Source organism: Acanthaster planci, linkage group LG09 (genome assembly GCF_054643075.1).
Source record: "Acanthaster planci isolate LZ-2023a linkage group LG09, COTS_SCS, whole genome shotgun sequence".
Taxonomy (NCBI): Eukaryota; Metazoa; Echinodermata; class Asteroidea; order Valvatida; family Acanthasteridae; genus Acanthaster; species Acanthaster planci.
The window spans coordinates 3,606,796-3,621,470 of NC_141785.1; the positions used below are offsets into that span (position 1 = coordinate 3,606,796).

The following is a 14,675-nucleotide window of genomic DNA, read 5'->3' on the forward strand; positions in this document are numbered from 1 at the left end:
TGTCATGTGCTTATTGCCCATCGGGAAAGAGGATAATTTTGGTTTCCATGGAAACCAGAAATAAAATGTACCGTGAAACACCATCAGTCTTGGGCCATCGTGCTTCAATAAGCTTGACTTTCAATATTTTCTCCTTTTATTTCATACCACCCCTTTGACTTCTGAATATTTTAACCCCTCCCCCCATATTCTCCTTGCATTCCCTCCCAGGAGACCCACTTGAAGGATAATGTTGTTGCTCATCATGTTGTTATTGCTATTTGTTCCATCCATTCCCCCCTCCAGGCACTGATTGCGCCCAACTTCCCTAATGTCAATGGTTATACTATGCAATGAGCTAGCCGATTGGTTGAATGAATGCACCACCTCTCAGGTATACTTTCCACTGTACATTCTTCGAGTCTACCGCCTTTCACTTTTTTTTTTCTTCACTTTTTCAATTTGTGCATGCCTAAGTGTGCTATAAATTTGACCCTTTTGACCCCCCCCCTTTTTTTTGCTTTTGTTTTGCTGTGATCTTTGTCTGCTCTGACCCCTAGCATTGCTGCTTCATAATCCTGTTTTTGTCATCTGTCCTGATTTGCATATAATCTTGTGGTGAGTGAGCTGGACCTGACCTTTTACTCTTGCAGAAAATGACCTCTCTGACTTTTTATCTTTATGTTCCTTGCTGCCCTTGTCAGACTGTCCCTTTACTGAGGTCCTGCTTTCTCAAATCTCTGTGCCGCCACACCCTGCATTTCCGAGTCCCACTTCTGTGTTTAGTGTGTAGCGTCCTGATGTCTTAAGTTTCTACTCTTGCATTGTGCGAACAGTCTGTTGATGTTAAGTTTTGCTTCGGAAACTTCATGTGTTTGCTTTTGTTTGCAGCATGTTTGTCTTCATTTTGTCCTCTCATCTGCCTTGTCTTGGCTATGACATTTTGATCTTTTCCAAACCCCTTTTTCTCCCGGTTGTCTTCATTATATTGCACTTGCGTTGTTTCAGTGCTTTACATTTTGGCAGCTTCCTTCTTATGGTGGCAACTTCTGTCAATGTAACCCTGCTCCTTTGTCATTTGCGTACTTTGCCATCCGTAGTACAATTCCATTATTGTTTTTGCACTGCACTTTTGCTTTGCCACGACACCAATTTCTAATTTTTTTCTCTTCTGTTAAAGTTCCTGTATGCATGCATCCTCTGTGCTTAACTTTAAGCCTTAGCAGTGACTCTAACCCTCCCTGAACCTTCAAAATCTATCAGGGGATTTTGAGGATTTTGCGGAATTGTTGGAGCCCATCTACTGTTTCTATAAGATTGAGCGGAGTGTGCCTTTCAATACCTGCTTAGTGATGAATATTGATTTGTAAACATTCCTAGTTGGTATTTTTTTACCCTTCTTCCAAAAATCTACACACCAAGCACTGTATTTATTTATTGAGTAATCAGCTTCAGCTCAGTCTGATTGAATATGAACTGCAACTCTTTGCTGGGATTGGCAAGTAGTAATGCACGGCACCTCCGCTAAAACCCGGGACTGTTGTGGGACATGTTTTTTTTTTTTCCGTGCTTCTTGTACAAGAGTTTGAACCAGTTTTTTCTCTTTCTGAATAATTTGCATCCTTGTCGCCTGTGACATGCAGTTTTGCAGTAACATAACACCAAATCACTTTGACACTAACACTTTGGGAGGGAAGGGATGACACCAATGCGTTTGTGGTTTGACACTGACGTGCTGAATCAAAACATAACGCTCCCTATATTATGTTATGTGTATACTATGAATGCCATATTCCATCAGCAGTACTATGCCATACCCTACTTGTGATTGAAGAACACACAAGTGCCATTGCCATCCAGTATCTAGTTTTTGTCTTTTGAGTACATACATGTAAACGCTATAGGGTTGTGGTGAAAGTTGGTCAGTGGCACTGTGCACCATTTGCAGGCATGAGCTAGAGTTAGCATTCAGTGTGTCCTATCAAGGTTTGGGTGACCATACATTGCCAACTGCAGTTCTATCAGGAATCCATAGTGCCTTATAGGTGTAAATGGCACAAGAAAGAGTCTGTGGTTAAAGTTAACCAATGGTAGTGGAACCCCAGATGAGATAAACTCTCTCTCGCCCTCGGATTGATAACTCTGCCTCGAGAATGAGACTTCATTGACATCCATTTGTCTCTATTTATAACTGAGCTATCATGGAAGTGGATGCAGTCTGGAAATGTGCCAATTTTCTCGGTGCTATCATGCATAATGATGAAACTTTTCTGCACCAAGTCAGTGGCATGCATTAATCATAGTTCTTCTTGATTACTGTGGACGAAAAGTGCGAAGGCTCAGAAATATTTATGCGCCTACTCTTCTGTAATTGCTTAGTTTGGTTTGACTTCTGTACTTTCTAAGATCTTTTTTTATTTATTCGTTTCTTTTTGCAGACTTACGGTGGCACCACTCAGACGTACAACCCCCTAGTCCACGGACGAAACTTCTAAAGGAAAAAAAAAAAGGATATTGTATTTTCACCGAGAGTGGAAAATCGGCAAGTTTGCCAGCAGGGTTTCACCGGTAGACTGTGAGATTTACAGCTGCTCATCACTGTCACATTGTCCAGCCAGCGGGCAGTTTTTATGAAATAGGAAGATTTAATGTTTTATTGGCTCTGTATAAAGTCCCAGAGATGAACTTATGTAAATGGACATCCACGCGACCTGTGTGTGTGCTTGTCTGTGTGTGTGAACAATCAAGAGCATCAGCTATCAATTTTTTGGCCCCAAGACATTGTAAACTGAAGTGGTTTTAAATGATGATCATGCGATAGTGATGGGCAAACAAGGCCAAAAAAAAACTAATAGCAACAAAATTTGTGTTACTAAGAGATGTTGTGCATGCAAAAAGAATACATTTGTGGCATGGAGCAGGTGCCATGTACGAAGGGTTTTTCCCCCCTCTTTTTATATATTAAAGCATGGTGGTTGCGCACTGAAGGTCTTTAAATTTGTGTTTCTACCGATGGCTGCCGACCAAAGTTGACAGTGGATGGGGATGACGCAAAGAGTGGAAATACTTCAGAACCTTTTTTTTTTTTTTTTGGCTAAATGGCAAAGGGTGTGCAGTAAAGTTTTTAAAAACTAAATTAATAACATAAACACTGTGTGGTTATTTAAGTGGTAAAAAAAAATAAAAACAGTGCAAGTTGATGGTATGGCCATTTTTTATCCGTTTGTGTGATAATGGTTAAAGATATTCACGAATAATTGTGTCACTTTTTGATCTTCGAAAAAGAAAAAAAAAATCAAGGACATTTTTTGCTCAATGAATTGTAGCTCGCAATGATGATATCTAGCTGTCTGAGTTATTGAAAGTGAAAAAAAGTAGCCTCTAGTATTTGTAGTGCTGTAGTCATTAAGCTAACTAAATGGTAGTTTGCAGTGAATATCGGGTGTAGTGGTTTTTTGTGTAGAATTTCAAGTACTGGTAGTGGTAATCCTGTAGCCGGAAATACCTGCCAACATGATAAAATGTGTGGGCAGTTTCTCTCTTTTTTTGTGTTTGTTTGTTCGTTTGTTTTTTTAAGTTTCACCTTTTTAAGTTTTAATCTGATTATTTGTTTATATAATATTATTATGAAGTAAGTTTTAAATACGTCTTGTAAAGGTATAAAACCGGAGTGCCAATGATTTCAGTGGTGTATCCCAAAGATAATTAACAAAATGTAATTGATCAATAATTGATGCGATTTTTTTTGTCATGTTTTAACTTAAGCTGGTTTAACATTCAGTAATCTTTGCAGGAGCACTTAAAAAAGTAGTTATTATGCTGAGGTGTGAGCCTGTCGCTTTTTTATTTTTCTCAAAGTGGGGAACTCAGTTCAGAAATGCAGCAACTCTTAGCTCTGGTTTTTAGAAACAAAGGGAAGGAATTGTAAGCAGTTGTGTTCTGCTTATTTCATATTTTGTTTTTAATGCAAGTTTTGTTTAGTTTCTAGGTTACTTTTGTGTGTGTTTTCATTCTTGGGTATGTGCCAAATATTTCTCTCTATTGACAGGGGCATTCAGAACAGCCTTATGTGTTTGAAACAAAGAGGCAGATGTTTGCATTTTGCTCATTCTTACAATCTGAGATCGATGAAATTGGATGTGTCCTGAAATACCCCAAGTGTCTGGACCCAATCACGTTATTATTTATTTGTTTTAGCATGGGCCCCTGAAGGCTGTCAGTGGATGTCTGAAAACTTTAACCAGTGTCAGTCAGTGTGTGAAGACGATGCACTCACACTTTATTCTGTGGACAAGGTTTGCATGATTGACGGATGTCGGAGCGAGGAGAGTTTCCTGGCATCCACAGCAAGACACCTCATACAAAGCTGGTTGTGCTCATCACAATGAAAGCAGCTTATTTGACATGGAAATGCCAGTCTGAGCATGTTCTTAATTCGGCACCAGCGCAAAGGGATATGTCTTAGCAATTGTCTGATGTTTTTCCACTGAATTTATTGATTTTTTTACCTCTCCGTGTTTGGTCCAACTGCGTTGGATTATAGTATGCTATTGAAGATTTTGAGAAGGGATTTATGGGGGAGAACATGTAAATATGTCAGAGAAATTTTGAATATTGTTTGTCATATTAGGTAGAAATTCACTGGAAAAACATCACATTTTTTATTTTTGTTTTTATTTTGGCTTCGTTACCAGTCCTCCGCTATATTGAAGCAAGCAAAAATGACTGCCATGATATGTTTTCATCGATAAGAAATCATTTTTTATTTTGTAAAGTCCCTGTACAGTTACAACCCGAAAAAAAACCAACTTTCACATAGCAATACTGGAGAATGTTTCAGATGAGATTGAATTGCCAATTACTTTTTTTCTTCAGTGTATTTGCATGGTTTGAGATTTGTTGCAACTTTTTGTCTGTTTCTTTTTCTCACTCATCCGTTATTGCCCGGATATGGCTGTGTTGTGTTATGTATATTCTGGCATCTATGCATGGCATATTATTTGTGTTGTTTTCTAAACTTCTGTGAAAGACCGACACGAAGTTTCCATCCATCCATTGCAGGTTTTTGGATCATTGATTAAAGAAGGCCTTAAAGCTGTAGCAGAGTATGAAACATCCAAAGAATACTAAGACTTTTAAACTGCCAGATTTTTTGGGGGGTGGATGATTTAGACTAAGAAAATGCCCGTTTCTCTTATTTTATATATTTTTCCTCAGATCAATAGAACTTACTTCTCACAAAAGCCAAAAAAGAACCCACAAAAATTGATTGCAAAGGATACAAAAATATATTCAGTTTGAATTTGTGCAAAGGAAAGTAAGATCCGTGGAACAAATTGGCTCAAAACTCGCTGTAATATGGCCCATTTTAATAATATGCACTTCTCTGTACAAATTGGTTGTTTTTATGAACACATTACGTCCCTCCCCCCCGTAGCTGGTATGACCCTTAGCCACGTCTTGTCCTCGTAGTGGAAGTGAGGTAGCTTTTTTCCAGTAGTTGCATTGATGTTTGTGTGTGCCTGTGTGTGTATCCGTGTATAAAAAAAAAACAGGATCTCACTCTACCTCTGTCAATATATCATAAATGAATGAATATCATAAAGAAGAACTGAATGAATATAACAAAGGAAAAAATGTTGGTGTTTTAAATCTTGTACAGTACATCACAGTGTTGTGGCAAGTTGAAGATGTCGGGTCGCCAAAATGTATTTCCCGTCTTAATTTATTAAACAGACACTTTTAGGCCCACTGTACTTGGCAGTTAACCAAGTCTTATACATATCCTAGATAATGATTACCATTGTAAAATTACACAATCAAATTCAACTGTACTTTCCTACCATACCCGGGATTGTAGAAATGGCTTTCTTTTTGGGGGGAAGGGGGCGGGGAGAAGGGTTGTAATAATTTTCTGCAAAGCATCCCTTCATTTTCATGGCTGCCTTGACTGTGCTTGCCTTATTAATCCAATTTTAGCCAGTGAAATTAACAGGCTTTGGATATTGACAGAACACCATATGTAGAAATTGCCGGATCTGTTAATCTGCCTTGACTCTGTCATCTTAACTACAGGAAAGTGGTCCTATTCTTGACTTCAAATTGCTATGGTTGCTATGAGAACAACAAACTGCGTTTGTTGCACATAGCAACTATTACTGGTTTGGATTTTGAAAACAAAATGAATTTCCCAATACTGTAACATACCTCTGTCAAGGTTTCAGGGGGTTTCGCACAAGTAATCGGCAACTCTTGTCATCCTTGTGAACAGTGTTTACAAAAAAAAAAAATTGTTAGAAAACTTAATGCTGTGATTAAGCAGGTTCAGAACGAAAACCAAAAATTTACAGTTTCATCTCCACCTGAAGGCTTTTCCTCATAAACAGTTTTCGTTTTGCAAACAAAACAGATCAAAATAAAAACCAAACCTTGGAGCTCAACTTGCTTGTCTGCCAAAGTGTTTCCAGTCAAAACACACTGTGCAGAAAGCCGGTCAGTATAGGAAACCGTGATGTAAGCACTCAGAACAGTCACACGGCCTAAAATATTTTTTATATTGCAGTGTTTAAAGAAAAACAAAAGGGACAACAGTACCAAAAAATTGTATAAACAAAAGTAGTGTAGCGGCACGCTGCTTCTTCTGGTTTGCTTTTGGGTCCATGGTATATCGGTATATATGGCTCCTATGTATAAATATTATAAACATTAAGGTATCCACTGTTGTACTGCGATTAAAAAAATCTAAGAGTAGTGTCTATTGGTAGATTTGTGGAGAAAAAAAAACAACAACATTCAGGGAATTCTATATGGATGCATTGTAATGCTATTTTTCCATTTTCTGCATGTAAATGCTTTAAAAAAATGTCAATACACTGAAGTAACTTTTTGTAAAGGAATTTGTTCCCTTCCATGTTTTGATTTTATCTATAATATTAATAATTGATTGTAATTCTAGTTTCTGGGAATGGTTGATATATTTTCTAGCATTTTTTAGGATATTCGAACACGTAGTGTGGTGTAATGTAGTGGTTTTTTGAGAGCACTCGTAGATGGTAGATATAATGTTTACATTTGTCAGATGTCTTATGTAGAAGTTAGAATGAAATTTCAACAAATCATGTGTACAGTCAATTTTGTTTTTGAATAATGAATAGTAATTAAAAAAAATGGAATGGTTAACAACTCCGGTGATCATAAATATGTCGATTCCAGGTGGACCAATCCAGACACACAGCTACTTTACCACCCTTTTTGTGGGTGTGGCCTCACAAGATGCAACCAATCAGCAGCTACTTTTTTAAACCAGGTGGTATGAAATGTGCTAACTGTAAGATATATAGCTTGAGCAGAGAGCTGGATTGGACTGCCTGGGATCACTTTCACTTGATCGCACTGTCAAGTAATTGGAAAGCAACTCTGGAAGTTTTGGCGGTTTCCTTCTTCGCTGTTCGGTTGGGTGGGTATTTTAATCTTTAACCTGATTGATCTAGTGTGTGAATTCAACAGTACAATTTAAAAACAAAAAGAAACTTAAGGAGAGAGAGAGATAAGAAAAAAAGGCAAGACTTGGTGAATCTTTACAGTTTTTTACCATGTCACCATCTTTTGAGATTGAGTAGACACCTATAATTGGTACAGTGGTCAGTTGGGAACGGTGTGCTTCCAGATTTGTTTAAAGATTTAAAAAAAAAAAGAATGGAAAACAAGAAAGTGGGACACTTAAATCACCAATTCTCTGATTCATGCTACCTTAACATCGCCCACTCCAGACACCAACTTTAAAACCAAAATTTATGTGACGGGTCAACATTTTTTACGGAAATTTAAAGAAAGTGTAGCTGACTAGATTTCAGAAGTAGATCTTTGAAGAAAGGTGGAAGAAGAATCGGAAGATTAAAAAAAATGCTAATATTATGTGAAAAGATCATTTCAAAATTGTTTTTAATATGAAAAAATGTTGAAATGGATAATAAATTAATTTTATCTATACCTGTATATACATTAAATACAAACCAAACTTTTTACCACTGTACATGCCGCAAGCTGTTCGTGTGCTGCATGCGGAATGTTACAGAACGGCATTTAAAGAAAAAGAGAATTATTTTTTAATACAAGAAGAGTTTTGGGGGAGTAACACGAGACGTAGATTCTTGTAGATTCAGAGTAATTCCAATCAGGGATCAATGCCGGGTGGCTGCTGAGCAGATGAGCAAATTTCCTGGCTTTTCACATCGTTGTGGGTTACCAATAACTTATACCCAACAGGAAAACAAAATGCTGTATTTACCGGTATCCTGCACAGCAACCCCATGGGATTGAACCACCAGATTATAGTGATTCTTAAGGTAGCTTGATTCAAGGTCAGGTCAGAGGGTAAAGATCAGATGGATGCCTTCAAAGGGTAGTTTTACTGTGGAACATGGTGGTTTTTAATGTATAAAATTTATGGCTTCTGTTTTTGTGTGGTTTTGGTTCAGAAATTTCCTCCAGTAAATTTTCTCTGCCTAAAGAAGTTTTAAGCTTGTCTGATTTGAGAGTCGTTTTGCTGCCTGGATGTGTAAAAAAAAAAGATGTAATTTGCTTAATCATGAGACCTTTTACAGGTTATGCGCCCTTCAGTGTACAATTGAAGCTTAATATTTGGCAGTAGAGAAATGTGTGCCAAAGTCGTATCTCTTAACCATTTCTAACTGTTCTGGTTAGTTCAAGATAAAATGCCTATTTTCGTTTTGTAAAAAATGGTTATTCGTACAGACACATCAAACAATGCATGTTAACTAATCAAATTCCTTTTCTTTCCCCTTTGTACAGGCAAATGAACATTTCCACCACAAAACAGTTGAAATGAAATGGCCATGAACTATGCACAGTATGTACACTGTTCAAGAAAGATTCCCATGAACTTTAGTCGTGAAAACAGTAAATTATTTATTTGGAGGACACGAAGTGATGAAAAATAACAGTGTTTGTGGTTCCACAGTGAAACGTTGTTTCCATTTCAGCCATGTTGCTTTTAGGTGGGACAGGAGCCCTCATACTGTCCTCCTTTGACAATGCATACTTATGTTTCTGATGGGGCTTGTGGAGGAGGAGGTATGAATGAGCACCCTAATGAATGCAATCTTTCTTAAAGCAATATTGTATAGATTGTGATATTTTTTGACTTGTTCTACCTCCCGTTACTCCCAAACCTATTTTACATCTTCCACTTACATTGAGAGTGAGGCGAGCACATACATAGGAGGTCGTCAAGTTTGGTGTTATGTTGGCTCTTGCATTGAGGTTGAAATTCTGTAAACCCCATGAATTCAATACTTCCTTTAAATCAAGTGTTTAGGTATGGTTCCTGCCCCTTACCACACCAGAACATGGCTGAAATTGGAGACTAATAAGAAACGTGTAGAAATGCTTTGTGGCAGGCATCTTTCATGTCAGTAGGGAGGTTTTTCCATTTTATGAGCATATTGAATCTGAAGCCGTTTCATGGTTGGTTGCCATGGAAACGGCATCTACTGGTGCAATTTGTCAGGACCAACAGGAACTGTCGGAGGTCACATGTGAGGTCAAGCTCCCTAATTTGATTATGCAAATTTTAGTAACTTATGCTAATTAGTGACATGTATATTCAAATTGGCTCAGGTGTCACATGTTCTCTCCAAGTGCCCCCCTCAGATATTAAACAAATTAGACTCGGAATCTTATTGGAAGAAGCTAGTGAAAACATAGGTTTGGCAGAAGCAGCGTACAGAACTTAATTTCACAGTGTAAAAGGCCATTTTTTAACCATTTCATATTAAGGGTGTTTTCTTCTTTTTTTTTGTCATTTTTGTACATTTTCTGTAACTTAAACTGGAATGTTCTTATTAATAAAGCATTTATTAATTGCTGGTGACAATTTTTTTCTGTTTTTAATTTTTGGGTCTCTGTAGATTTTGTGTTCCATTCTTGGGAGAGTTTGAATGTATTTTTCATACTTCTATTTAATGCTGTTAAGTTTTAAATATCTTTTTAAACCAAACTTGAAAGATTTTCCTATCTATTGTCGAAAGAAAATGGAAGTAGATCAGATAATTGGTAAATGAGAAAAGAATGTTTAAACAATGCATCAGAGTAGGAGCCAATCTGATTTTGAATGAATTATTACTGTTGGGAAATTTCTAATGAAGGCGGCCAATCGCAGACAAAAGGTAGGAAAATCTTACAGCTGATTGGCTGTCAGACATGAAAGGTGTTTTTTATTGGTCAGTGCACTCTCCCATACAGCAGTAGATCACATAGAAATGGGGTAAATGAAAATTCCAAAAAAGATCCAAAAAAAAAATTAAAAATAAAACATGTTTGACTTCTGTACAGGAATGAAGTGTCATTTGAGTGAAGTATGTTCATTCTTCTGGCTTTTTTTCTCCTCGGTTTTTTTTACCCTTCCTTTCAACCATGTCCCTCACCCAATAAAAGGCCACCGAAGTTGGAACTACATAATGACATGTTGAAGCTCACAAACCAACTTCAACAGTTACATATAACTTTGAGTGTACTTTGCCGTGTACATATGTACAGACTATCTTTGGTCCCCCACCCCGGGCTAATTTCAATGCCATGAATTGCTGAGATAACAGGTGAGATTTCAAGCTTTGCATGTGTGGCAGCTGAACTGTATGAAACTTGCAGATACACCGTGTAAGGAAACTCGCAAGTTCTCTTTGCAACGGCGAAGCAAATCTGTCATCTGAACACAGGTGGCAAAGACAAGCTGGGATATGTCTCTCATTTTCTCAGTGCCACAACAGTTTTTGACCAATAAATCTTGTTAAATCAACCAATGTGCCTCCTGTCTATTTGTGGCATGGGTTCCTCAACTGAGCATCCGGCAAATCTTAAACCATTCAAAACTCTCTAAATCAACACAAGTCAACAAATGTCTTTTCTTCCGTTCCACCGCTTGTGAGTGGGTTTATTGTACACTATGGGACATTCCTGAATGACTCTTACATGCGTTTTCTGGTAATTTTTAGTTAACTGAGGAGGTTTCTAAATCCCATGGCCCAGGAGGTGAAACTGCCATGTTCCAGTGGTTTAGATGATGCCAATCTGTTGAACCAAGAAAATGGACAAAAAGAAATGACAAAGGTTCAGAACCGAAGAAAATAAAAACGTTATGGTAATGCCTGTCGTACTTTTTGATGAGGATTTGATCTGTTTCGCACATCAGGTCGCACATTAGGACATTCACATAGGAATGATACTAGTCTTCCCACATACAAGCAAAGCATTTTTCAATCCTGCTCAGACTTCTTTTGAAATGCTCCATCCCTGCATGTAAGATGTTGATTTGGGGGCACAGGTCACATTATTGTCCGTTAAAAGTGCATGCCCGGACTTCAAATTTCAACCTTTGCAAAATTTGGACATTCTGGTTTGTCAATCTTCCCCAAGAGCCAGCATCATCCCGACAATGACGACTAGCAAGGGGGGGGGGAAGTGGAATCCCTCTACTTACTTTGTTTGCAATGTCCAAGGCGTCATAGTCTGGAGCCAGTCTGACATAGGCCTTCTTCTGCCCATCGGGTCTGCCGCGAATACAGAACAGAGAAAAGGTTTAGGAAAATCAGAAACGGGCCACTTTGAACAGATGGAACACTGTCACTCCAGATTGGTCCATCTTTTCCAGATCGTGGTGCAGTTTTTAGTAAGTTTGGAAAATAGTAAACATTTAATCAAAGATTCTTCCCATGTACCATGGATACGGGGAGCTGAAACTTGAGCAAGTTTATTTTCAAACATTCTGCACTGGTTTTTGAGTGCTGTTGCTGGACTCGTGTATTAACTAAGAAGCCCACTTCGAGAATGCAGTGGCAGTTCACTAAAAAACATCTTGCAGGTCAAGATCACAAAACTATCATCAGCCAATTGTTCCTGAGGAGAATATCAAACATCGCTGCTTGACATCACCAGCTTTGCATAACACAAGCAATTTGAGGCCTAACCCCCCTTTCCAGTGCCACTCCCATTCTGCACATTAATGTCTACGGCATGCAGTACAGACCTGATGAGTGTGTTGACCTTGGCCACGTCAATGTCGTACAGCTTCTTGACGGCTGTCTTGATCTGGAACTTGTTGGCCTTGAGGGCGGTGATGAAGACCAGCGTGTTGTTCTCCTCGATCTTCTTCATGGCACTCTCCGTGGTCAGAGGGTACTTGATGATGGTGAACTGGTCAAGCCTGCAGTGAATACAAGAGGGGAGTTAAGGGAGTAGGCCAGCGGTATAGTCAGTAATGTAGATGAATGAAGTTCGAACCTAAGGGTGGATGACTTTGAAACTTTCCAGGTTGGTGATGTGGGGACTTACTTCGGCCGATTGGGCACGCTCTTGCGCGGGTACTTGGGCTTCCTGGGAGTCTTGAGGGTCTTGGGCCGTCTGAAGGTTACCTGCTTGCGAACCTTCCTCTTGCGGGTGGCAATGTTGCCGCGGAGGGCAGCCTTCTTGGCCTGGACGACATACATTCAGGAGGAAAGGAAATACGAAACTTTTTGTGTTGCTGTAGCTTCCTCAGAAATTTAGTACTGCCATACTACAGGAAAGCTTGTTTGCCTTTACCCTCCGAGATTATTCATAATCCAATAGAAGGCTTAGAACGAGTTAGCAGAAATACGGGAAGCAGAACCAAAGTACTATTTACTTTACACAGGGTGTGGTGTACCTAAAAATGTCAAAGAACACAGAATATACTATTGACTTCTTCCTTTGTGAAAAGGTTCTGAGCAAAATGGCTGTATGAATGGAGTTACGGGCCCCGTGATCTCTGCCAGTGCCCACTGAACTGTTGTCAAAATGCTTTCCCTTGTGCACCTAAACAATTCTGGCCGTCCCAGTCTTTGAGGAGGGTCTGGACCAAGGTCTCACCTTGAGTGCATCACTCTTGGCCTTGGCCTTAGCCTCCTGCTTGGCTCTGGCCTCTACCTTTGCCGCAGGCTCATTCTGCGCGGGCCCCTTCTTGCCTGTTTTACGCAGAGCTGCAAAGATACAGGGTAGACAGCAAGGGTTAACACTAGCCTTGTCGTCTAACTTGCAATCTATCCTTCTCCTGTCTCAAACTGTATTTTTCACAAGGAAATATACAAAACAGGTAAAATCAACTGAAATTTGTCACTTGCCCGCAACCTAAACTTACATGTAAGAATCTTCAATTTAAGGAAGTTGAAGGCATTTTTCCTGCCTACTCACGGTCATACTTATTTGGGTGCATTATTCAACAATCTCAGTACCTTTTAATTTTACAGTGTATGCAAATTTTTGATTGCTGGGAAAAAATTTATATTCTTGACATTGAAACGTCACTCTTGCATTCCCTCCATAAATATTTTATCTGTGGAATAAAACATGGCTGTGTTCATCTTTGCTTTGTAAATGTACAAGGATACTTCTTTTTTCTTCTCTCTTTTTTTCTTTTTAAATTGGAGCAAGGTTGGGAGTGTTGGTGGCTTCATAGTTTACGTCGTATTTTCAATAAGCCTTGGGAAGAGAATGCCACTTTGCCTTGGGCAAATTGGCACATAGGTGGGGTCATGCTATTTAGTGTCAACAAGCATCAATGAAAGTCAACAAGTTATTCAAGCATGCTTATGCAAAAAGTTTATATTTACAACATTAATTAGGCTTCTACAAATCACACTCCATGCATTAAATTTACATGTACAGTATGTAATTATGGTATTTGTGTGTGGAAATTTGAGTGACAAAGTTGGGCCTGCTCGTGCAGCCCAACCCTCTGCCATCTTGTTTTCATGCGGAAGGCAGAAAAAGAAAGGTGGCGACCCCATACATAACAAACAAATTCTGTTTTCCTTGGTGAATCTGGAAACAAATTCACTGTTTCTCTAACACAATGGCACATGTTAGAGTCTGTAAAATATCATGAAACTACTTTAAAATATTTAGAAGATATTCTCAAGTTGTTGATGCTACTTGTGTGTGTTGACACTTGATACTAAATAGCACGACCGCATGGGTGAAGTGGTACAGGCGAAGTGGTACACAGGCAGTGGCAAATGGACAAAGTTTGCAGATGAGCATGTGGAACATGGTCGAAGTGGCAACCGTTCAGAGCAGGCTAAAGAAAATTATAAAATTACATTATCATTGAAGAGTGACTGGATGACAGCAAACTGTAAAATATATACTTTGTTATCCAACTTTCTGAAATTTATGTACATATGTAAGATACTAACCCAAGCTTTCATAGATATGATTTTTACAACCAAAACCAATTATGATTCTTTATTTCTGAAAAAAAAAATGCGTTTCAGAATAGCACATTCAATGCCGCCCTCTTGCGTTACTGCATTACTGTACATGCTGTATGCACCGTTGATAGTTGTTACCCGTGGCCGTGTTAAAAAGGGCAATTATTTACGAAACTCCTGACAGTATCGAAACCCCACAAACACACATGATATATCATTACATATCTATATCAGCTACGTTGATATTTTTCATTTTCATCAATTAAGATAGAAATAAATGGTGATTTTCTCCAGGAATTTCTAACCTTCCTTGCGAGCTTTCGGCCCCATCTTGGATGAAAGAGACCGGAAATAGATGGCCGGGTTTCTCTTGCTGACCTCTCTTCGTATTTTTTAGAATTAATTCTGATGTAAGCGGTGTTTTGAGCTTCAGATATTTACAAATATTTTAAA

The 14,675-nt window shown here is 38.6% G+C and overlaps 2 protein-coding genes across 10 annotated transcripts in view; one reads left to right on the forward strand and one right to left on the reverse strand.

Moving 5' to 3' along the window:
• The window catches only part of LOC110986756 (RNA-binding protein Musashi homolog 1-like), a 169,505-nt gene extending 159,170 nt beyond the window's left edge, over nt 1–10,335 (forward strand). For 8 of the 9 annotated variants that reach the window (XM_087140817.1, XM_087140819.1, XM_087140824.1 and 5 more), the window contains one exon: nt 2,418–10,335. In XM_087140817.1, the coding sequence (XP_086996943.1) occupies nt 2,418–2,474 (57 nt within the window). In that variant the 3' untranslated portion in view covers nt 2,475–10,335. Of the gene's footprint in view, nt 1–285; nt 374–2,417 lie in introns of all 9 variants that reach the window. The other variant, XM_087140818.1, reaches the window with a different exon arrangement.
• A 564-nt stretch (nt 10,336–10,899) lies between these two features.
• On the reverse strand, nt 10,900–14,628 carry rpl23a (ribosomal protein L23a). The gene is made up of 6 exons (XM_022248933.2): nt 14,528–14,628; nt 12,883–12,992; nt 12,328–12,467; nt 12,023–12,199; nt 11,477–11,546; nt 10,900–11,067 (listed from the first exon to the last, which is right to left on the reverse strand). The coding sequence occupies exons 1-6, from the start codon at nt 14,550–14,552 to the stop codon at nt 11,053–11,055; spliced, it is 537 nt and encodes a 178-aa protein (XP_022104625.1). The 5' UTR covers nt 14,553–14,628; the 3' UTR covers nt 10,900–11,052.
• Between the last annotated feature and the right edge of the window lie 47 nt (nt 14,629–14,675).

What these genes read in the sequence shown, in the direction of transcription:
- rpl23a (XM_022248933.2), bottom strand. Translation starts at nt 14,552, where the DNA reads ATGGGGCCGAAAGCTCGCAAGGAAG. An exon ending in CCAAGAGTGATGCACTCAAG is followed by an intron (nt 12,468 to 12,882) that starts GTGAGACCTTGG and finishes TATGTCGTCCAG; the next exon opens with GCCAAGAAGGCTGCCCTCCG. An exon ending in AAGGTCAACACACTCATCAG is followed by an intron (nt 11,547 to 12,022) that starts GTCTGTACTGCA and finishes TATTCGCGGCAG; the next exon opens with ACCCGATGGGCAGAAGAAGG.